General features: G+C 39.1%; 1 protein-coding gene across 5 annotated transcripts in view; it reads right to left on the reverse strand.

The window, feature by feature from the left end:
* Positions 1 to 344: 344 nt before the first annotated feature.
* The window catches only part of MAMDC2 (MAM domain containing 2), a 101,659-nt gene continuing 76,515 nt past the window's right edge, over positions 345 to 25,488 (reverse strand). For 4 of the 5 annotated variants that reach the window (XM_033084853.2, XM_033084854.2, XM_033084855.2 and 1 more), the window contains 9 exons: positions 24,469 to 24,725; positions 21,673 to 21,766; positions 18,951 to 19,097; positions 17,815 to 18,080; positions 6,140 to 6,233; positions 4,301 to 4,453; positions 2,301 to 2,560; positions 1,612 to 1,696; positions 345 to 1,308 (listed from right to left, as the gene is read on the reverse strand). In XM_033084853.2, the coding sequence (XP_032940744.1) occupies positions 1,247 to 1,308; positions 1,612 to 1,696; positions 2,301 to 2,560; positions 4,301 to 4,453; positions 6,140 to 6,233; positions 17,815 to 18,080; positions 18,951 to 19,097; positions 21,673 to 21,766; positions 24,469 to 24,725 (1,418 nt within the window). In that variant the 3' untranslated portion in view covers positions 345 to 1,246. Of the gene's footprint in view, positions 1,309 to 1,611; positions 1,697 to 2,300; positions 2,561 to 4,300; positions 4,454 to 6,139; positions 6,234 to 17,814; positions 18,081 to 18,950; positions 19,098 to 21,672; positions 21,767 to 24,468; positions 24,726 to 25,488 lie in introns of those variants that run through there. The other variant, XM_033084857.2, reaches the window with a different exon arrangement.

A 25,488-nucleotide genomic window follows, 5' to 3' on the forward strand; every position in this document is an offset into this window, starting at 1 on the left:
GGTATTGAACAATCTCTTCAGTTGCTCCTGTCACCAAAAGGAAAATTTACGGAAGATGCAAGGGCCTAGATCATCAGAGGTGCTGTTGATCCTTAAAAACTGTTAGGGAAAACATATTCCTAGCTCTGAAAGGAGTAGGATATGGTGGCTGTAAAAATATTTTCTGCCACTCAGTACACAGCATCTTGCAGCAGTTCAGTTTACTTTTTGACAGCTTTCATAGGTGATGTGACCTACACATTTAATTCTCTTCATGTTCAAAATAATGAATTCAGACTACTTTGTTAGATTCAGTTCTTTCTCCCTACACTGATTATTATGAAATCTATAGCAGAGCAATAAGATGATACTCAAAGTTACATTTTATTAGGAAGTTATAGTAATTTAAAAAAAAACCCAAAAAACAAACAACCTTACTCACAAATACATAAAATCTTTAAAAATAACAAGATGTGTGAATTCAGTTTCCTATTAATGTAAATGCAAAACATCTGCGGTTGGGCAAAGTGTAAGTGCATTCTCTGTGATTGTACAAACTTATGTAACAAAAAACAAACAAGACTCTCATTCCAGAAAACATATGGCTTTAAAGTGTTTCATTTCATATAATTCCACAGGCCAGCATCTTATGCTGAATTGTACTGTACACTAGAAGTGAGTTTATTATTGACAAATATATTTGTTATAGTAAAATAATACACGATCACAAAAAATTGCCAGCAGAGTATTAAGTTTCCCAGAGAGATTTGTCATTGTGAATAATTGCACTTAACCTGTAGCATAATACTAGTAGCTAACACTATTTTCTTTGTTATTTCAAAACATTTATAATGTTCTTAACAAAAATCCATTCTATCCCCAACACGAAACATTCACTGAATGCAGATTTAAGATAACACAATATTGGACTTCGATTGTGCAACTTGAATTTCCTCTTTTTACTTATATACCAGAAACGTTAAAAAAAATTAAAAATGAATGATCTGTGCAAAATGGGAAGCCTTTAAGTAATAACTGATACCTCATGCAAAAGAGGAAATTATATTAAAAAAATGACTGTCTAAGAAGCCCTGAGTCAGTAATTTAATTTAAAAGGTGAGGAACATGAGTGCTCCAGGTTTTTCCTATGTATTGGTGTGTATTCGAACCAGTCCACTATTTACTTGAAGCATACTTTAAAATAGGCAGTTCGTGCAGTTTCTCATACACAGTTCTTCAATATGCTTCATTCCTTTTCAGACTGTATTTAATACTCAATTTCATTCAAGCTGTCAGGGTAGCCTGATGAAAACTGAATTTCTTCCACTTCTGGAATACAAAGAATGAAGAAATACTTTAATTTTATTTCTGTCATACATAAGAATACTTACAACAGAATTTAATTAGCATGCTGAATGTAAATGGCACTGTCATGTGGATTTAAAAAAGTGTACAGACCCTTTACTAGTTGAGATTCTGAGGCTGATCTCACATCCTATTAGAGAGTAAAGGTTCTGCACTAACCCAACAGCCTCATATTAAATTCAAATGGGGACTCAAGGGAAGTATCACCCACCTACAAACAAGCACTGTGAATTTTAGGTATCTCTTACAAAGTATGTTGAAACTTACCCAAACAAGGTCCTGCCTGGAGCAGAACATCATCAATAGCAGTGTCACTTCTTACTGACACACCCCGGATTGCCTCAAAAATAATCTGTAAAGTAAGACACAAAGTTTCATGAATCCAAATGGTGAAAGGACTGAACAAAATAATAGCCATGTAAACTATTCAAGGGATACCCTATACCCCCTCTCCTTTCCTCTCCCTTTGGTTTTCCCCTTTCCTTAGACAGACCTCTGCCTTTGCATCATGCTTTCTCCTTGGTGCCCCCTTAGTAAGACCACCCTACAAGAAGCTGCCATTTCATCACAGCTTGGTGGCTGTGTCAAATCTGGACATGGCTACAGACAACTGAAGGAAAAGAAATTGCATGAATGATCTTGAAAAAGCCCTACCACTACTGACAAAAAATGATGGCGTTTAAATTTAAATAATTTTAAAAAGCATTTAAATACTTTTTAAAAAATTCAAATTAATAACTATTTTCCTACTTGCAACCCATTCATGGCTTTAATAAATTCCTCCCTAACTTTGTAAAAAATTACATTATTTCATGTTCTTCAGGTGTCCATTCAATGCCACCTACATTTTAACATTTTAGTTTGTTTTGGGCTTTTTTTAAAATACAAAACTTGGATTCCAGTACATAGTTCACTTCCATATTTCAATTTTACTGTTTCTTGCTTGCTTTTCTTACCTGGTAGTTTGTATCACTTTCATATTCTATCAGTCCCCTTAGCCATGAGATGCTTTGTTCCCCTGTCCTCCTCCACAAAGGTATCTCTTCATCATCCCCTTCCTTTTTTAGATATACACTTAATAATCCAGTCCCAGCTCCATACATATGATAAAAAAATGTCAGGCACTGTTTTCCAGATGTTCCTCTTAGTAGTCTTGAAACTAGGTATGCTCTCTGTCCATAAACCATGTTAGATGCCTCTATATACATGTAGTATCCTTAAAAAGACATACAAGTAAATATTAGCGAAGTAGAATACATTATGTTGGAATGTTCATTATGCTCAACATGCTCATTATATTAAGAAAAAAACATGATTGAAACTATTTTGATAAAAATTCATAGACTTCTGCATTTTTAAACTGTAATATTTGAGATACTGTAATAATTGTGTACTGTAACAATGAGGGGTTTGAATTCATAAAGCCAAGAGATGATCTAGTCATTCCATCAAGTTTGTAGTATGATTCAGTCTTTAGAGAAAAAGGCAAGTTATTTTATTATGCTGTAATATGAGTTCTATGTTTTTATTTTTAACTGAAGGAACTTTTACACACAGTGAACAGCAAAGTCTTTGAAATGGATTGCACTAGTTAGTACAAACCAACTTGGGAGTTCTCCAGTACACCTTATGAATTATGGACCTACAGCTGTAGATAATCTTCCTTTTCTCCCTCTCCCTTGACTGCTGCTTGCCACCAAACCACAACCTGGCTTAGAAGGGTTGTCTTCACTAGGGGTTTGTGCAGAAAATAGGAATCTAGAGTATCACAAGAGACTTAAGCATCCTCTGGTTGCTTTTGCTGCTCTCAGCATTCCACCTATCTCACTGATCCTTGGGAATTCACTCTGCCTCTGAAGGCAATCTCACCCTCTGGACTTGTGGAGACAGACAGGCAGTAACACCTCAAAAAGGGAGCATTGGAACTGCATGAAGAGTTTCTGCATTTTCTGAGTTCACTGTCTGCTGGCAGAGCATACATCTCAAAACAGAACAGTTGCTTTATGCAGCAGATGGGATGTGGGGACGCTTCTCAGTCCTCTGGCACACCTCAGCTTGCTCCAGCTGGTGAGTGATGGAATGAGGAGCATGAATTTGCCTTCCACCAATTGATGGCCTGAACCCTTAAAACTTGGTTGTGTCTGTTGAAATACACAGCCATAGAAAAGAAGACAAAGGAAGACTATACTGTAGCTGCTCTCTTACATCAGGAATTGCATTCTGATAGGGATTGATTCATTGGAATTCTGAGACAGCTGCATGTACATCTGATATGGACACCTGTACATAGCTTTAGGCTATGGTTGGTGGTGATAAAGTTTTCTGTGAACTCATGCTAATAGGAGTCCCACCTGCCTAAATACTTGAACTTGCACTAGTGATCTTGTGGAGCAAGTTTTCAAAATAAGAGGCTTGTGGGGTCTCTTTTATTCTTTATGATTTCAGTTTGAACCCAAAGGTGTTCATGCAGAAGAATCCCAGCCACTTGCACAGCTTGCTGCTAAGAGATGAACTATCATTGTCACAGGTGAAGCATAAAAGACTCTCAGTTCTGAAGTCAGGCTATCAGCCTCATTTCTCAGACTACTTAATGATCCATAAACAAAACAGGTCTAAAGTAAGTTTCAGGGAATATTCACATAAACTGGGAGTTTGGAAGGAACTTCTTCTGTGGGGTATGGGCAGTCATCCTCTTCTTTTGTCTCCCAAGGAAAAGGCTACTTTGGGACATGACAACCAAATTATCCCTATGGCCTGCAGATAATTCAGATTAAATGTCATATTCGCAAAACCACTCATGAGTCCCTGTGGAATGTCCTTACTTAATTTGATAAGTAACTTTTCTGAATAAAAAAGTAAAACTTTCTCTGCTGGGTTATCATTTAAAATACTTAATCAATATTTTTTAGTAACTGTCAATCTCTGTTCTGAAAGTTCAATGTGGAACTTAACTCACCTACCCCAGTAGTATGATCTCCTCTTGGTCCAGTGTAAGAAGTGGGAGTTGGACCCCTCTTCCTGTGCCAGCTCCCACGACCTCTTTTCTTCTGGGTAAACCCACACTCATCTTTTTCAAAAGTGCATTCTCCAGGACTGGGCAGCAACAAATCTATAAGGTAAGGACATAGTTTAAAACTTCAAATACATTAGACTAATATGTGGAGAGATTACACAGGTAATGTATTGCATCTCCTCGCCTGCTGACATCAATTCAGCTACCTGGCAATGCTTAAAATAGTCACAATACAAGCTACCTCCAAACTGTCATATAAAATGTAATTTAATTTTCTTCACATCTTTGGGAAAATCTGTGCCCTAGTCTAGCTCAGGATTCATTAGTCCTAGGATTCTTTTGAACAGTTTATTAGCTCTTCGCAATAATGCTTTAGACTAGATAATCTTATGAGGTCTTTTGGTTTTAATGGTTGGATTCAGTAATCTTAGAGGTCTTTTCTAACTTTAGCAATTCTTTGATTCTTTGATAACAGTCTCTGTTACAGAATTACCAGTGTAATTTTCTTCCCTGTTTTGGCACCCCAAGCAGGTTAATAAGTCCCAGCATGTATAATGTGCACAATAAAAGAGCCTTGTCAAAAACTGAAGTTTTTGTGAACTAAAATCAATGACACATTTAACTCTCCTCTGTTCCATTAGCACCAGATTCTACTGTAGCCTACAACAGACCGCAGAACTGCAATTACTGGAGTATTTTCATTATTTCAATTCTATTAGATCATACAAAAGGTGATATTATTCAGGTGCATGCCAGAAAGCTTCTGTCAGGTAATCTGAATTTGTCATTCAGCAGTAAATACTCTGAGCTGCCTCTACTTTTTGAAGAGGAGGAAGCTTTGATACCTCTGGGGCATTTTTCAGGCATTTGTTTTGCTGCCATTAGAGACAAGCCATGGCATGACTATACACCCAGATACAGCTCTGCGTCTTTGGTTCCTTTTCCAATTACTTACAAATTACTGCAAGACAAAACAGACAACTGTTGGAAATAGTTTAGAAAAATGGCTTGTTGTTTTGTACATGTGACTTCTCTCTATTTTGTAAGCCTGAATGCATGAAATTAAATCAAAAGAGATTGTTAAAAAGCTATTAGGACCATTGCAAATACCTGACTTTATCCCAAAGAAGAGTGGGATTGTAGATTGTGCCTGCCTCATGATAATGTGCATTTTCTTTTTTTTAATTAGGATACAATTGTTGTATTGTCAAACTTCACAAAGCCACAAAAGAGGAAGTTTGGCAAGTTGAGAGAGGTTAGCCTGTGCATGTCAGAGGGTAAAGTTTTCCTGAAACCATTCAGTTCTTCCCACTAGAGAGGGAGTCCCAGACTTCTCTCATCTTCATCAAAGAAGCTCAGATAAGGCTGTGTCTTGGCCTTGCACAACTGCACTTCTTTATGGTCTAAAAAAAAATAATAATACTGTGTTTTGAAAAATACTGCTCTGGGGTCCATTCCTGGCTTCTTAAAGACCACTTGAAAACTACTTTTCACTCAGCTGAACTGTGAGTTTATTTTAATGCCCTCAAAGGACCATTCACCTATGTACAACAGCTCTGGAGTCACTGAAATTTGTTAGGAGTTAGCTGGTACCCCTGTGAGCAAAAACTGGTCCTCACTGGACTATGCGTGCTGCTTTGTAAAAATAAGATTTATGCAATTCTTGTTGGAAAAAAAAGACAAGAAACCACAACAGAATGAAGGCTTGGAAAATGAAGGTGTATGATGAGCTTTTCCTCAAAAGAATAGCAGCTGTTGGATGACAAATACACATGGTCTTACCAGCAGCCTGGCAGCTTCCCAAGCTCAATGAAACATCATCCAGTGCCACAAGTCCACAGTCCCAGAAGCTTTTACACCAGCTAACAAAGACAACCTGTGATACAGGAAGAAAGTTTCAAGTACAAAACCTGGTACAGCTAAGAGTCTGAAATGTTAGTGTTTTTTCCAAATGCACAAACAATTTTGAAATCTACAGACCAGGAATAATGGATCCACTTTGTCTTGGCACATTCTGCCAATGACTGAAATGTCAATTCCAGTGGGGACTAAATGTATGTTTTCAATGGACAGAAAATATTTTCTCACTTTTGTTGGCAAATTATGTATATCTGTATATAATTCCCATTTTACTAGAGTATTTTTTTGTCTGTGAGAAAACATGACTCACTGAGGGTGTTGTGGGTTTTTCTTGCCCAACACCCAACATGAACATTCTCATGAATATCCTCAGCTGTCTTATCCTGAAAACCAGTAGATTTTATCCATATGAGCAAGAGTGGTTGTGGCAAAAAGCAAGGAATAATAGAGATGAACTGATACTACTGCACAAAATGAGATTATTCATAAATGACTCAGTGCCATGATATTGTAGAGCAGAAGACTTGAAATGTTATGCATAATTCACAGTGGTCATCTGAGTTTGTGAAGATTAAAGAAACATCCAAGATAATTGATTTGAGTAAATATTAATTCTGCCATGGAAAATACAAGTCACTCATGAGATAATAAAATAAAATGTAAAGAAACTGTAAGACTCTCAGTTACCCTTCTGCCAAGGTTGGCACAGATCTCTTTGAATTACAGAAGACACGTTAGGATTTATTTTGTGAAAACAATGCTGGTGGTTTTCTTGTCCAAACTACTCCAAATCATCTGTCTGAGCACTGGGGTTATGACCATAATTTGGGAGGAGCTTTTCAAAACAATTCCTTTGTGTTGATGTCTATGCTAGTGCTTGCAGATGGATTAGTGTCACTTCTAACCATTTAATCTTCTGGGCAGTGCCTCAGTTACATATTTGAGATTAAATGCTGACTGACATGTTCCATGTAGATACAAAAAGGCTTCTAAAAGTTTTTAGAGCATTATTATTATTATGTTCTCTCCTAGTAGGCTTGGTAACACCTTCAATATGGTAGCTACATGGTATTTTGCCAGTTTGTTTTGCTGTGTAGTATTTATTAACTCATCTGCTTATAAAACAGCATTACACCAAAAACTTTGAAGTATGTGTGCATTTTGCTGCCCAGGATGGAGCAGCTTTTTAAACTTTTCCATTCAGTGCTACCAATCCTGGTTATTATTGATTATCTGTCTTGTAAACTGATAATGGTATGGAGTTAAGGAGTGCCCCTGCACAGAATGCATAACTGCTCAAGGTACAGTGGCCTATATCTCACACCTTTTTTTTCGCTTTCCAACTTTAGAACTGTATCTTAGCCTCAATGTTTAACAGGACAAAAATTTTTTCATACTTTGTAAGTTCATTGTCAGGACAGAGGATGCGGGGCAATCCTTCAAAAGTGGTAGCATCTCTTGGAAAAAAAGCATAAAATAAACTAAAATAAGCATAAAATAAGATACTGACATTGGGTGAACATCATTCACTAGAATTTTGATAAATGCATCCTGGTGAACATTTGTAATGAACTAAAGACGTATTATAGCCCTTAATCCATGAATCTTCAGAAAACCATACGTATAAGGATGAAGTCAGTCCTCATTTGTGAAACCACATTTCCACACTGTGGAGTAATGTTCTAAGCAGTGCTTTAGTATTGACATCATTGGGAGCAGGATTAAGTTCTTTATTCTTAGATCGGTGTAATTTTCAAGGTATGTAACTACCCATTGGATCCTGCAGAAAGCCCTCCATTTCAAAAGCATCACAGCAATAACCATGGTCTCTCAAAGGCCATTGAAGCAGTAATCTTTGTACAACCAAAGGATTGATCTGATTCAGTGACCCTGGTAAACTTGTTCAGCTTTGCCATCTATAGCTTAAGCTTCACTAATTTTCCATTTGATTTTTGTGGTGCTTAGGGACACACTGGCATGAGTAGACATCATCATTTCACAGGGATGAAATTACAAAGTCTTCTACTTGGGAGTGCAGAGTTTTCAGTATTGGCTATGGCAAATGTACTGAAATTTTTACAGTCCCCTCAATATATTTTGTTGTTAAATTCTTGATTGAGTTTAAGGTAATATTTGAGTATTTGAACATTACCTACCAAAAGTGTATCAACTTGGATTTATTCAATACTCACTTTCACACTGAGTCAGATCTCTGAATCCTTCCTTCAGTCTCAATAGAACTAATCTCAAGATGGTTTGCATTTGTTCTTGTTTTGAATTGAAATATTTGCTAGGTCAATTTTTCCAAAATAAAATGTTATGACTCTATCTCATGTTTTGGAGAAGAGAATAGGGGATTCTTTGTGCTCAGCTTTTTTCGTCATAGGCCATGGCAGATGAACAACATACTGATTGTTTCAAACTAGGTAACAGATGCTCCTGGACTCGCATGCTATTTTGGAGACTAAATTAAAACATTATCCAATGCAGGCATTGTTGCCTGTGTTACTGAAAAATAAAACATATCTCTCATGTCTTTTTTGTTCCAATAACAGGACACAGCTAGGGTATCAGTTGCTTTCCAAACCATTGCTCCAGCTTATGGAAGCTGGTTTATTTATCTTGAAGTGCTTAATCAATTATCCTGGCCTTCAGTCTCAAAGTATCAATAATCCTTTCTAAGCACTTATCCAGGATGATATGAGGCATGAGCAGTGCCAGACAAGAATGGCTGGTCAAGCAAGATTCTGCCAAGACATCATGTTGGGTTGTGCTGCAGATACTGGGTGAGGTAGAGGGAACTTCTCATCCTTAGCACTCAGCAGCTCTACAAGCAGAGTGTGAGTTAAAACTCACATGCATATGAAGTTAATCTGCTTTCAGAGGAGAAGAAATAGAAGGACATGCAGTAAGGCACCTCCACTGTAAGGAGGGACTAATGGGGAAGCTTGATATAGGAGGTTTGGAGGGAGCTAGACTGAGAAGAGGAGAAAAGGAGAGAAGATTCACTTGGATCTCTAGATGTTCTGTGCATTGTCCTTCCTCCTTGTTTATCCCAGAATGTACACATCTTGCTCAGTTGGAGAGCCAGTTCGGCCAAACAGAAGAAAAAACACCGCACTCAGCCGCACTGAGTATAAGCCGCACTTCCAGGTGCCAGAAACTTTTCGTTCTTTGTCCATATATAAGCTGCACCTGACTATAAGCTGCACATTACAATACAGAGTGATAAAAGGTATCTATTCTATCACCATCTGTTGAGGGTGGGGGCACTGATCCTTATCTCCACGGCAGATATTCTGCTAATGGGCCATCCACTGAAACCAGGCAGGGCATTGTTCTTTATCTTTTCACAACCCATCCTTCCTCCAGCCAGTCATTTTCTGCTAATGGCCCATTGAGTCCCACTGTGTGACTGATAAAATTACTGCATCCCATTGGAAGTTGCTCCAGCCAGGGGGAAGAGCCCAACATTTCTTACCAAGATAAAAACAGAGGTTTTGGGACACTAAGGGAGCCCCTTTCTCCACTGGACTCCAGAGGAAAACCGGATTTCTCCACATCACCACTGGACCTCCGGAGGGAAACTGCACCTTCTGCGGGAGCACTGCTCCAACTGAATCACATCTGTCACTGCAGGAGGATGCAGCCACCATTTAATGGGACTGCTACCAACACCCTGCCTGACGGGGTGTCAGGTTGTACTCTGACTTTGTCAGGGTTTGGAGTTTGTTTCTTTGTAGTACTGTATTTCTATTTTAATTTCCCTAGTAAAGAACTGCTATTCCTAATTCCCATATTTTTGCCTGAAAGCCCCTTGATTTCAAAATTATAATAATTTGGAGAGAGGGGGGTTACATTCTCCATTTCAAAGAGAAGTTCCTGCCTTTCTCAGCAGACACCTGTCCTCCAAACTAAAACAGCAACTTTTCGTTCTTTGTCCGTATATAAGCCGCACCTGATTATAAGCCGCACTTTGGGTTCGGACCAAAATTTTAGTCAAAATGGTGCGGCTTATAATCGTGAAATTACTGTAATTTATTTTATTCCATCCTAATGAATATTCTTAGGTTTAAATGGCACACTGTAAATCTATGTAGACACAAAACTCAGTCTGTCACTCAGACACATTAAAAGTTTAATTTCCTGAAGAAGAAAGATTTTATAGTGGAGTCTGAGGTGTTTTTTCCTGAGATGCTACTGTTGTAACTTCCTCAGAATGACACAAAAGTCAGTATTATGAAATCAAAAAAATAATTTGAACACTAGAAACAAAAGTGTGACCTGACATGAAGAAGCAGTCAAGATGTTTTCATAAGACAGGGAGCCTGACTTTTCAGTCAGTTACGCAAATAAACAGCCACATAAGCATGTAAGCCAAGGACTGACCACACAGGAGTTGGGAAAACCATTCTGACCGGCTCAGGGCTGTTCAATACAGATGTTGTAAGTGTATTCCAAATTACTCATAGCTAGCTTAATAAAACTAGATTTTAAGTGGCTTGTATTTCTTTGGCTTAAACAGTCAGAAACTCATTTATCAAGAACTCAAGTAAGTTGTTAAACCAAAATTTGAATATCTGTAAACTTCTGTCACTTAAAATAAATTTATTTCAAATGGCACTCATCAGGCAAGTTCAAATTCTTGCAATGTAAATACAGTGAGCTTCTGTGGAAAAAATAATGTAATATGAAAGCTTCTACATAAATAATTGGATAACATTGGTAATAAGCTTGTGACAGTTGAAAACGTTTTGAAAAGCTTTCCTGTCCAAGGGCAGAAACAAACAATGAAAGAGAAACATAAAGCTAACAGAATAACCTAGTGCCATGGACTGTTTATCCTATATCTCTTCTTAATGGATTGCACAACCTAGTAGAGAACACTGCCTGCACACAAATGTATACAGGACACCAAAATTCTCTTCTGTCCCCCACCACCCTCCCAGATTTCCACAAATCTACTGCAAGGGCTCTATCCTCATCCAGTCAAACAGTTTCCTGTCTGTTAAGGATCAGAGATGCCAAAAGGAGATATGTAACATTTCATACAATGTATTACCTTGTTCGGCTACTGTGAAGACACAAGCCACTTAGGGACTTCTTCCTAACCTGAGTAACTTTTTCAGTTTCCAGACTGGTGTTTCCATAGCCATGTTTAAAGCCCCATGGGAACTGAGGTTCACACTTTGCAGCACTGTCCTACTGTTTCCAAACTCTACCATTCTTATTTCAGACAGGCATTTCTGGTGACTGCTCTTCCAAGAAGTTTCTTTTTTCAGAGGTAAGGGAAGGAATGACAGAAAGACTGTTCTATAAAACTGCAGCTCACTCCAGCCTCTTTAGGGTGCATACCTTATTGTGGGAAGACTGATAAAGGTTTTGTTGGAACAGTAACAAAAAAACTCTTTTATTTGACACAAGAGTTTTTCAGAGGAGGAGAGGATGAGGATGTCTGGCCTCCTCCAGCTGGCACCTGACTGGAGAACTGTGTTTTTCATACTAATGACTTGATCATAGTGATCTAGGATTTCATTGTTTGTCCAAGATTAAGTTAGTCATTTACCTATGACTTTGGTGGAAAAGCAGGAAACACAGATTTCTTGCCAGTAAGAGAAATAAATGCTAGAATAATTTAACATTGAGCATCACCACAGTGATGATGTGAGAAGAAAGGTCCAAAGACACTCAGATCAAGTACTAGGAAGGCAGCAGGGTAACAATAGATATTTAGGGGAAACAGCACAAGAAACAAACTAGCACTAAAGTTTTTATGTTATGTCCAACCCCAAAAAAGCTGGAGAATTTGCTGAACTGGAGGTCACAACTGAACCACTGTGTTTACTGTCACTGAGTGGTCTATTTTCCATGATTTTTAAAAATCCTTTTAAAAATGTGTGTATACTATTGACCTCCACAGCATCTTGCAGCAAATTTTTTTAGTGTTGTTCTGAGAAAGTAATCTCTTTTCCTTGTTTTAAAACATGTAGATATTCATGTTTTAAAACTGAGTCACTTGATTTTTCCTTTCTCACAATTGCAACTAAAATTAGTTATGGAGGATGAGTGAAAGCAAACAGATGAACTCAAGTGAAGAAAATTAGGATAAAAAGTCAAAGAGGAATAAAAGAATACTTATAGAATAAAACCCCAAAAACGCAGCCACAAGTACTCTGATGAAAGTAAGATAGACTGTTATGCCAATTACCTTTCCAAGGATTTGATTTTAAACTCTTTGGGAGGTTCAAGCAGAACTTTATCACTAACATTGCAAAAGCTTGCATGATGGATAAAGAACACAAGATGTTTGTTTCAAAAACCTGAGCTTCAGAATGGTAACCCAAATCTAGCAAGAATGAGCAGAATTGATAAAAGCAGACCTGATCGAACTCAAACCTTCATTTCAATCTAGGTATTTGGACTTCATTGTGAAGTTGCATAAAAGAAGTATTTTTCCATGCTGGTGTTTACCCACATACAGATACACAAACAGACAGACACACACACAATATTAAAATGTAGATTCTTGCTTCACAGTTCATATGAGCGTCTCAAGGATGAAAATGATATATGAAATTTTCTTTCACTTAGCTTTTTACATTTTCCTAATATGTATTGGCATGGAAGATAATGGAAGATGAATTTCAATACATTCAATCAACTGAAAATATTCTGCATGCTTCAGTGTCAGGTTTTCATGCTGCCCTTCCAGAGGTTTATACAATAAACCATGAAGGATTTAAGTGATTTCAAAAAACATTAGAATTTTTTTAAAATTTCTTTCTTCCCACTCTTACTCCTTGGGTACAGTAAAAATCAATATATACTGTATGTATATAGGACCATAGGTACTCACACCAACTAGGAGTGACAGTGCTGCAAGTACAAATTAGGAAATCAGGATTTAAAATTCCCAGCCTTCTCACTAGCATTATCAGCATATGTATTTGCAGTATGTGTGTGCACACACATAAATATAAATACAAATACAAATACAAATATAAATATAAATATAAATATAAATATAAATATAAATATAAATATAAATATAAATACACACAAACACCTACGTTTACATATGTGTGTATGTAGGTGTAGGCATTTATGACTTGCTTAGTTGGATCATACCTGGCTTGCCTTTAAAACATTTTATTTTCAAGGTGTCATATTAAAGCCAGCTGGCCAGCTTTACATTTCCTGCTCAGAGAACTCAAGCCATCAACTTGTGCCAGACTGCAGTTAGCTAATTCAAAAAGAACTTGCAAAAACCATTACAGAAACCAAGCAATAAAAATCTGCATCTTTTTATTGTCCTGATGCAAACAAATATGTTATCAAAACTAAAATGTATTAGGTGGATTTTATATAATTTTCAAAACTTTGGGAGTAGTATTCATAGTAGAAGAAAGATGAAGCATTTGGGTAATTGGTTATTTTAGAGCAATTGTTTTCTGGCTGAAAAATCATTTTGACCTTCAGGACACATGACTGTTGCTGACTTGACCAGCTGTTAAGGAATGCCAAGAAACTGTTTACTGTTTCCACGGGGGCTGACCTAATCCAAAAGTGGCTCCTGGTAACCAAAGAGCTGCTCAATCCAGACTACTGTGCATGGCTACAACTTCTTACCATCCAAATCTACATATGATACATCTCAGAAAACAATAAAGTGGGCACATGAGTCACTACATCTGTATCAGAGGAAATGCAGCAGCCTACCTTGTTTTGAGACCACCTCTCTCCACTAAAAGATTGTTTTTCACTTGCCTATAACATTGCCAAGACACAATGATTTCAGCTCAGATTTTTCCATGCTAGGTCCTTGCCACAGCCTTGTTTTGGAAGATTTAATCCAAAACAGTTCCGAGAACAAGGCTAGAAAACAGTGTTTATTTTGCCCCTATTAAAAAAAAAAAATCTGTGAAAAGCTTGAACACTCCTAGGCTTTGGAGTAGGAGCAGAAAAGTGTCAAGAGTCTGATCTTTATGCCAGTTCTGTCTTTTCTGTCAAGTCATTAGTTTTTAAGAAACTAAAATTTGTAAGAAATGGGACAAGAAGAGCAAACAGAATGGAACATAAATAATATTACAGGGAAAAAAAATTGGGTTGTCCAGACCTGAGAGTAATATGAGGACTGGGGTGAGGGGCAGAGGAGAGGTTTGATGCCTATGGGACAGGTTAGATAAAGATGCCTCAGTGAGGATGCAGGAGACACCAGGACAGGTGGCAGGACAAGAAAGGTCAAGCTTCTGTCATGTTTCTCAGCACTGTCTCCCTCTAGAGCCTGAAGTGTAATCACTTACTTGCTGGTTCCCACCACTCCTTTCTACCAGCCAAAACATGCTCTGGTGCACCTCCACAGCTGCCCTGCATTGAAATAAGTGTTTTTTGCCAGCTGTTTGACTACATGCTAAGCAGACACATCTTCCCAGATAACTAACCTGAGTGTTTACACAGTGCCACACAGAAATACCTAATTTCCTTCTGCTGGCTTGGAAAAGAGGAAATAAACAAAATAAAGCATGGAAAGACTTTTTTTAAGTATTGAGGTTGAAGAGCTGGGCATGACATTGCAAGGAAAAGCCAGAATCAAGTTCACCATGCAACTTCATTTGAGCCTACTTCTGAATAATATGAGCAGACAGTCTGTAACTACACGAGGTTTTCACCCTCTGCCGTAAGCAGACATGCTTAAACTTTGGCAGTGTCTTTTTTATGCTACCTTACCATCTGTAAACATACCATACTTTTCCATATTAATATGTTTCAGAACTTCACCCATTTTCTTCTGTTTGTCTAAGGAAAACTTTATAAACTGAACCCCCTGTCAAATACAGTAATTTCACGACTATAAGGCGCACCCTTTTGACTAAAATTTTCCCCAGAACCCGGAAGTGTGCCTTATAGTCCGGTGCGCCTTATCTGATGGACAAAGTTCAAAAAATTTGCCTACCCGGAAGTGAGAACTGCAAGCCACAGGGGGAGCCGGCAGGGCCATGGCTGCCAGGTGGAGGCGGGGCGAAGCAGCGGCGGGCATGCTCCAGCCCTGTGGAGGCGGAGCCGCCCCTCCAGAGACACGCCCGGGCTCCATGCAGGCAGAGCCGCCCCTCCAGAGGCACGCCCTAGCCCTGTGGAGGCGGGACGGCCCCTACACAGGCACCCCCCAGCCCCATGGAGGCGGGACAGCCCCTACACAGGCACCCCCCGGCCCCATGCAGGCGGCACGGCCCCTAGAGAGGCACCCCCCGGCCCCATGCAGGCGGCATGGCCCCTACACAGGCACCCCCTGGCCCCGTGGAGACGGCACGGAGGGGCAGCGGTCATAGCCCGGCCCCAGAGAGGCAGCACGGAGGGGTGGCGGCCATGCCCCGGCCCCGCCGGATACAGGAGGGCCTGGGGGCCCGCGGCGCCGCCCCTGCCGGGTACAGGCAGGCCCAGGGCCAATGGCTGCCAGCTTGAGGCGGAGCCTCGGCCAGCAACCGCGCGGAGGGAGCTGGGGGCGGAGCCTTGCTGCAAAAAAAAAGTGTGCCCTATAGTCCGGTGCGCCTTATCTGATCTACAAAGTTGCAAATTTTGCCGACTCCCGGGGGGTGCGCCTTATAGTCCGGTGCGCCTTATGGTCGTGAAATTACTGTACATATTTATTTAGCTAGGAGTGCCTCAATTATGGTTTGCTGAACACATCCTGACTTCTGTAAAGCCCAATAAATATTACATTTTGTGATATTTGATGAATGCTTCCTCAACAGAAACATTTTGCAACTTGTTTTCATGGGAAGGAAGACTTTCACAAGACCTGAAGCACCCAGAGAAGGTCTTTGAGAACTACCAGAGGCCAATAAACCATGCTGCAGAGCATGCTGTTTCTCCCCCTCCTACACATCTTTAGGCTCAGAAACAGCAAAGCAAGCTTCTTCACAACTGTTTTACACATCCTGACTTCTAGGAAAACAAAAATTGTTCTTCACAAATGGAAAAGATTTTCCATGTAAATGTCTGATGCTTAAAAGCCTGCCACATTCAAGGCTTTCAACCAAGATGTCATCACTACTCATGCAGTTAATTATGCTACATAAGCTCCTAAACCTTTCCAGAAGTAGTAAGACAGGAGATGACAAAAGTAAATTATAAGATTGCCATTTTAACTTCTCTGCAAATATCTTGGGATAATACTATGAGAAACTTTCTTAGTATGCACTTGCTGGGCACTAATAAAAATATTTTTTATTCTGAAACACTTGAATGGAAATTATAAGTTCAGTTATGTTTTATGTATAAAGTGCATTAAAAACCCATTGAAAATTTAAAGTATCAGGTATCTGACAGAAAACACTACCCAACAATTAGGACTGAAATTTTAAACATAAATTTGCCTGTCAACACAGTTAGTCAGTCAGTGTTTGGTGACCTTTTATGGTTAGTAACTAGTGTTATTTCAAAAACTAACTTGTAGTGGACAAGTATTTAAAATGTTTGTCTTTAATTTAGAAATACGTAGAGTTGTACTGTAAGCTTCCATTCATATGTTCACTACATTGTCACAGTCTGGCCAACATGCAGTGATCCATCTGGTTCTTAGACAACTCACTGATAGCAAAATGCTCACTGTTACAGAAATCAGGACAGCTACAGAAGTAGCACTTACAGAAATCTGTGTAAAAGTCAGTCTTTGCAAAAAAAGAGTGGAGATGAGGAATTACAATGGCTTAAGGACTTACTCAGGAGGTGATATCAAGTACCAATGTGTTATTAACTTCCTGACATAATGTAATGACCTCTCCAATGAGACACTGCAAATTCTCAAGTCCATTGCTCTCATTTAGACTGACTGCTGGTTTCATACTGTAACCCAGCAGTTGAGTTTAGGGAAGTAGGATCAGCTCCCAGTTTTGTCCAGAATTAACCAGTACTTTTTAGATTACAGTAATTTCACGATTACAAGCCGCACCTGACTATAAGCTGCACGTCCAGGTGTCGGTAACATTTAGGTCTTCGTCCATATATAAGCCGCACCTGATTATAAGCCGCACTTTTGTTCACAGTGAGGATGCTTGCACAACTTTCACAAAGTTGCCAATTAGTAACAGAATTGTGGGATCACAGAATTTACTGGCTCGGCTCGCGGTTGTGCAGGCTTGGATTGGCCCCGCTTTTCCCCTGCCGGGGCCGGGCGGGCTCCGGCTCGGCTCGGGGCCATGCGGGCTCACACTTCCGGGTTGGCAAATTTCTGAACCTCATCAATATATTGGCCACACCTGATTACAAGCCGCACTTCCCGGTTTGGACCAAAATTTTAGTCAAAATGGTGTGGCTTGTAATCGTGAAATCATTGTAATTAAAATCTGCAATTGAGTATGATGATGATATGACTCACATAGGAAACAAGCAAACAAAAAGGAGAGGATGGGGAGCATGCTGAGAAACAAAGACACAACTGACTTTTCTTAGAGCTCCTATGGTGAAATATCCCACTAATTCACTTTGCAGGTATAGCTCAATTGGTTAATGGATTATGGTTAATCCATGTATAACAAAGAACCCTGAGAAGGCAAGGAAAATCTCTCAGAATTTGGCAAATTTGAAGAGTTGGCTCTTACCTTGCAAGGCATAGGCTTTTTGAAGGAGATTTCAGCTTGAGTCCAAACTCCCTTTGGAGAATCCAAGACAGACCAGATTTTCTCTTGAACGACATGATTCTCCTCAAAGATATAAACTGCAAGAGTGCCACTCATCTTGAAAAACCCATATAAGGCATAATAAAAACGCAGACAAAACTGCAAGTTTCCTGGCAGGGTCGGGCCATACAGACGTCCAATGTACCCAGGCTGTGATGTAAACTTTGTGTTTGCCAACAAATAGTAACCTGCAAGACAGCATAATTACTGTATTTAATATGTTACTAGCACAGCTGATTTCCTATTAAAGCAGTTTCTGTTACTGCATCAGACTTGGGTTATAAAAACAGTTCCAACTGGCAAGAAATATATTATCACACTCTGACAGGAAATAACCATTTTTTTCCAAAAGCATCTTGTCTGCTTCTAGCTAAACTGGCACATGGCTAAGTTACCAGAAATAAGCTTATCAGATTTATCCTGAAAAACTCTCTGGCCTCCCTGGAAAACTAGCCCTTTCAGGGTTACTACTGTGAGACAAAAAAATGGAGGATGGGATACAAGGCCCTGCATCATGTATAAAGAGCTGAGACTGTAGTGCGTATGATTAATAATCACGAATACTCTACACAAAGAGATGTCTGAATTTCAGAACTTTTTAGCAGTCATTTCACCATGTGGTTTCACTACACAATATTTCTATTTTCCCTTAAAAACACCAACTATCCTAAGCCTAGAAGAGATAAAAGGCCACTTTTCCTCTCCAAAATCAATGCATTAACCTATTAGTCCATGTACTTCCATATTTTTGTGGATTATCCCTCCAGTAACTCCAGGGCAGTATAGTGAAGATGCTCTGATTTATGGCCCTGCCTGACTATTCAATAGGTGACCTTCCTCCTCTACACATGGGGAAGCACAGCCAGAGGTCCAGACAGGATCAGGCTGTGAACACTGATGTTTAATGGCAGAGAGTTGCACTGAGGCAAGCTAACCATTGTGCCAGTGATATTACTTAACAGAATGAACAGTGATACAGTAGGTCAACCTTTATATGACCTTTTATATAACATTTTTATATAGTTTGACTCTTCTTGGAAAAAGCAGTTTTGATTCACCGAATCCAGTAGTGTGGTCTCCTGCTCTATACACATTGCGCTTCACTTTCACTCTGCTCCATCCTGGGCCATCTTTGTGATCTTGGTAAAAATTACACAGATCTTCCTCAAAATTGCAGCCTGCATTGGCAGGATTTAAAGGAATTCCTAAAAGAAAGATGCATATGTTCAGTTAGGATGCGTACAGTGTGATAAGCATGGGTATTTGATGCAGAAGGATGCCAAAGTCTACTTTGGTTCATCTTGCTTTTCTTTATAGAAGATAAACATGTGCAAACATGTTACATATATATAGTGCACAGCCATGATGAAATCAAACTATCAAATTTTTATTGCAAGTTGGTATTATGTTATTTGCTGGAACCAGGAGAAAACCTACTTCATACTCCCTCTAAAACACAAATAAGCTACAGATATTAAGACCAGGTTCTTCCTTCAGGACATTCACAAACATACTCAGACCATTTGTTTTCATCTGCTTCTTCATTCAAGGATGAATCCTCATTTTAGGATGAGTATGTCTGTGTGCTTGTGTGTGCACTGAATATAATAAACATTTTGTGTTTTTTTTAAAGAGCACTTCTTAAAAATCCTTTTCATAGTTATGTGTAATGTTATGTGCATATACATGCTATAAATAGGAAGGCAAAATAGTTTTTAATTGATGTACCGCCTCATAGCTACTTTCCTCTGGAGCTTGCCTCACATAGTGCTAACACTACAGTGAAGAAAGCTGAACTATTTATAATAAAGTTGATTAAAAGCAAAGCTAAGACCCCCAGCCCTGCTGATGGCTCTCTCTCAACCTGCAGTATGGAATTCGTGGGTCAGGACTTGCTTTAGTTTGAAAAGAAGTGACCCTGCTGTATGGGGCATGCTAGTAAGTAAGACATTTCTACTTCTTCAGAGGCTTCACCAGTCCCTTACAGAAAGTGCTTGGGGAAGGAGGGGCACATCCCAAAGCTATAATGCAAATTTTGGCTTTGCCAGGAGCCCAGACACAGGACGTTGTGTATATCACTATACGGCAGCACACACAACCCTTCTGCATGGAGACTCAGAGAACTTTTCCAGCAGGGGCAGATACACAGGCAATCAGCTTTAGCAGAGGAAAAATGTTGGCTTTGGAGTCATGCATGGGGTCTTTTCAGCCTCAGATGGCCAAATCTAAGCCCTGCCTAGGTATCCTACTCTTCCTGCAACCATGGCCTCCCACCTCTGCTTTCCTAGTTAAAGAAAAGACAGGTGGAGCACTACCATGTAGCATTAAATCCATATGCTGATTCATCCTTCGATGAGCAGGTTTAGTACTCAGGTACCTTTTCCTTCATTTGGCTAACATCAAGACTTCTGTTGAACAAAACTTCCAGAAAAAAAAATAAAGAAAAACATAGTGCTGTTATATATATTGCTATGGCCGAATTCAAGGAGAATGGAGAGATCTTGTTTTTTAATATCTCTACTCAGAAGAATTGAAGATGACAATAATTGACAGGTCTGAAGGATCAAACAGTATATGTTGTATTTCAAAAAAGTATAAAGCAAATAATTTACTTTCATTTCTCAAACAAAAAAACCCAAAACAACCACAAAACCAACCTTCAAAATTGAAGTTAGTAGGTGGAGTTCTAGATGAAACTATCATATTCAGAACATATTCTAAACTTCAACCACTGGGGCAGAAAATGCAATAAAATTTGTCCCATTTCTCAACAGATATAAGCTGCCTAAAAACTAAAATGGAAAAACCAGAAAAGCAGCTCCAACCCCTTGAAAATTGCAAACATAACTCAGGATAGCAAAATAAAGCAAATACCAAAAAGGTATCGAGAAGATAATGAAACAATGGATTTACTCAGCCAGGACCTGCGGATTATTAATGGTTAATGTATCTGGAATCTACCTCCTTCAGCAGTGATACTTCAGCAGTGGAGGAGGAGCTAGCAGATACTCTGAGACAAAAAGGGGGGGAAAACAGCCTCTTTTTTGTTGATCAATTCAAAGAATTAGCCAAAAAATTCAAACTTATGCCCAAAGGAATAGATGGCATCAGTGGAAAACCACTAACCTACTTTTGACTGGTGTTTAGTGCCACAGTAAAAGCTCAGCAACCAGCTGCTGAAGAGGCTGTATTCACAAATGACAGTCCTTTGTCCCAAGGCCTCTACATCAGAGGTCTAGGGATTCAGGTGATGTCTGTTGTTGTGAAAACCTAAAAATACCTGACAGACGCACCACTGCCTGAGATGAGAAATACCTCCTGGAAGAGTGAGGACAGGGGGGCAAGGCTCATGTTTTTGCTCTGAACAGCACCTCAGGGCATGTGGCATGAAGAATGCCTACACTGGCATTAATGAAAAGCCCAGGGCATTTTCTTCCTCATACCATCACATCTGGGAAAAGCCACTCTCTCTTTCTGTGACGGGCCTGCAAGTAGTAATTTCCCAAAACTCCTAGTGATGCAAACACAGCATTCAGTCCAGCATTCCATTTGCAGAACCCTGAGGCAAGGTCTTTGGAAAGCAAGCATTAAGGATTGGTTTCTGGATAAAATGAATGGCACCCGTGTTATCTGTTGTTACGCCTTCTGGAGGAGGAGGAGCCCAGTGGGCTGGTCGGTTGAGAAGGTAGCACCAAAATTGCAAATACCAACAGACAGTTCTGAGGAGCAAGGCAGAGGGGGGAAACAAGGGAGGTAAATAGCAGTAAGAGATCATCATACCTGTTTGATTGCTGCAGTAAACCGGAGAGAAAGAAATGTCATCAAGGGCAACATAACCTCCCTTGGCACTATTGAAAGCAACTTCAAATATTACCTAGAAATTGTAATAAGTTGTTATTCAACTGCCATATACTCAGCAATAATTTTGGTACACATATTTGAAATACAGAATTCTAATTGGATGTCCCAGACAGACTCCAGCACATGTCATACAGTGTGGCAGATTAAATTATATTATATATATATAATATAATTCAATATATATATATATTATATTGTTAGGGATATAAATCAGAGCCTGACCGTGGCACTAAATCACTGCTCACTCAATGTCAAGGAAACACCAAAGGGAACATAGCTCTTCTGCTGCTTGATGAAGCGCCACTTTTAAAGATGCAGTAAAGCTTCTGCCATTGTATTATACAAAACGTCTACTCACAATCATCTGTATTGACTAGAGCTCCAGTTTTATGTAGAATCTGTCTGGATCAAGAGCTACTCCCCCCGTGTATTCATTACTCTGCTATTAAATATTAAATTTTACAGTTTTCTGTAAACATCCTCAGACATGGAAACCCGTGACTTGGCATTAGCTGTCAGGGAAGATTTCCTGTACAGAATTTATTTAAGAACCAGAAAAGCTATTGCTGTGTTTTGTTTACCAAAAAGATCAAACAGTGCTTGTTTTTAGTCATTCCCGGGGGACATAATTTCCTCAAGTAAGTGGAGGACCATCTATAGCTCTTGAGGAAGTGTCTTAAAATTTCTCTTAAGTATGAAAACTCTGAGATACAGGAAAACTTTGAAAGCCAACCCCAGGGACAAAGCAAGGAAATAAGAACAAATGCTTTGAGAGTGAGATTCTTTTCAGTGAAAGCAATGCCAGTGATGTTTTGCCTCAGGATAGCAGGCAAACTAGGAGAGCTGGTGAAAGAATCCTGACCAATCTCCTTTAGCCAGATGAAACAAAGAGGAAGGCCCTCTTGAAGCAACTAAATAATTTATATGTTAAAGTTTAATATTATTTCTATAAAATTATTTCTGAAATAATTACTGTGTTAGATTACATAGAAATTCAAAGAGCAGATTAAAGGCCTGTCGAGCCCAGTGCGTTTTTTTCCAGCAGAGAACACCTACAGAAAGAACTGACAGGCCTTCAGTTCTTCTTCCCTTACATTATATTCTTGATGGATTCTTTCTTTCCCATTAATTTTTTTAATCAGTTTTTTAACTGATCTTAATAATGGTATCTATGGTCGTAGAAGTGAGTTCTATGGTTGTGCCATATATGAAAAGACCCTCTGTTAATTTTATTTTAAAACTGTTATAGCGTAACTAAGAATTTGGAAGAACAATGCAAATTTTGAGAAACAGGGAGCAGTTAATCTTTTCTGTCCTTCATGACTCCTAAAAACCTCTACCATATTCTACTCCCATCTATTTTTTATAAAGGCTGAAAACTGTTACTTCATTAACGTAACTTCTTTATACTTTTAATTCTCTGCATCTCTCTCTTGGACAATATTTTAAAATATTCTAAAATCTTTCTAAGTCTTTGTTTAACTGAGAGAGCTGAAGTTGCATACCCTTCTGAACACAAGGTTTCCCTGTGCATTCACCCAGTGGTAAAACATACTGTGTTTTGTTATTTATTCCCGTATGGATAGTTTCCAACATTCTGGATGGATTTTTGACTGCCACCAGGAAATGAGGGGATGTTTTCACAAACTCAGCAACAGTAGCCAAGCTCTAAGTGATCATTAATTAATTTCCATCGATAACGCCAGGACTGATTTTCCTCTTTTAGTTTGTTTATTTACTGAATCAGTAATTCACTTACCATTCTGGATGATGAAGCCTTATGAGAGCTGCCCTCCTTTCCCTTGAAGTCTGATAGTCTAAATGGATGATCACTGACTTTATAGAGTGTAAAAGGGCTATGTAATATCTCATGAAATTTAGCTTTACCCCTAATCATTTCTGGAAAACAGATTTATGGTGAATTAGCAAATAACTTACATAGAATTAAAGTAAGTAGAATTTATTTGTAATCCATGCATTAGAAGCATATATGTATAGAGAGAGTATATGTGTGTATAGATATTACATATATATGTATAAAATTACATATATATATGTAAAATATACGTGTAAGTATATGTGTGTATATAATAACAATTTATTTCAGTCTTCTAAGTTTCGGGTATTTTTTAGAAAACACTAGGGAATAAAATATTCCATTTATTTCTGATACTCTTGAAAGTAATCATAGTAACTATGAAATCTGTCTTGCACGTTCAAGGACTATGTGCTCTTAGGATCCAAGTTTGGGCTTTCTCTCAGGAGCTGCAGGATCTAAGTAAGGTGAAGACTAGACCTCAATTTTTTTTTTTTTTTCATTTTTCTTCTGCAGTATTTTCCTTATGTGTTATTTTATGATACTCAGGATCTTTAAAAATGGGTTATAGAGTCACAAAAACAGGGGACTGAGAGAACCTTGATATTATTCAGCAACTACAAAAGCCTTCCATCAGTCAGACTCTACAACCTTCCAAGGTGCTTTGATCAAGCACTACAACACCTGGCTACAAAATCAAGCAGCAGTGTGGAAAGTGATCACTCCCTGACCTTTAGGCAAAGGGTGAAGGAAATCACAGATCACCACCACAGATCTTTTACAGCCATCTCTCAGACACTGGATGGCCCCTCCCATGTTCCTGGCTAAGCCTGAGTTGGCATTCATGTTTGAGGCAACCTGGAAGTGGCAGGTAGACTGTGCAGGAAGGATTACTTTACCTCCATGGGATACGGTGCATTGAAGTCAACTTCTGCCAGTGCCCACTCTGCATTCAGTGCGCTGTCTGTCTTCCAGATCTCCTCATAAAAGCCACTCATGTCTCTCAGGTAAACAGTAAAAACAATGCTGCTTTCCTGCTTGAGTTGATAATAAAAAGATAAGCAGCCAGATATTGGGGCCGTGGTCTTTGGTGAGATTAGCTGGGCCACTTCCTGAAAATGTTTGACATAAACAGAGTCCACATACATGTAGTGACCTAGAAGCAGAAAAAAACTTGGAATAAGAACACTCTCTAAAGAACACCACATACGAGAAGTATCAGCAGATGAACAGGGACAAGACATATTTATCTATGACCTGGCCAAAAATGGTTGCTTCCTACAAAATTTTAGTACAGTAATTTCACGATTATAAGCCGCACTTCCAGGTGTTGGCAACTGTCTTGGGTTACAGAGTGTGATAAAAGGTATCTATTCTATCACCATCTGTTGAGGGTGGGGGCAGTGATCCTTATCTCCACGGCAGATATTCTGCTAATGGGCCATCCACTGAAACCAGGCAGGGCATTGTTCTTTATCTTTTCACAACCCATCCTTCCTCCAACAAGTCATTTTCTGCTAATGGCCCATTAAGTCCCACTCTGTGACTGATAAAATTACTGCATCCCATTGGAAGTTGCTCCAGCCAGGGGGAAGAGCCCAACATTTCTTACCAAGATAAAAACAGAGGTTTTGGTACACTAAGGGAGACCCTTTCTCCACTGGACTCCAGAGGAAAACCGGATTTCTCCACATCACCACTGGACCTCTGGAGGGAAACTGCACCTTCTGCGGGAGCACTGCTCCAACTGAATCACATCTGTCACTGCAGGAGGATGCAGCCACCATTTAATGGGACTGCTACCAACACCCTGCCTGACGGGGTGTCAGGTTGTACTCTGACTTTGTCAGGGTTTGGAGTTTGTTTCTTTGTAGTACTGTATTTCTATTTTAATTTCCCTAGTAAAGAACTGTTATTCC

This window comes from Catharus ustulatus, chromosome Z (genome assembly GCF_009819885.2).
Source record: "Catharus ustulatus isolate bCatUst1 chromosome Z, bCatUst1.pri.v2, whole genome shotgun sequence".
NCBI lineage: Eukaryota > Metazoa > Chordata > Aves > Passeriformes > Turdidae > Catharus > Catharus ustulatus.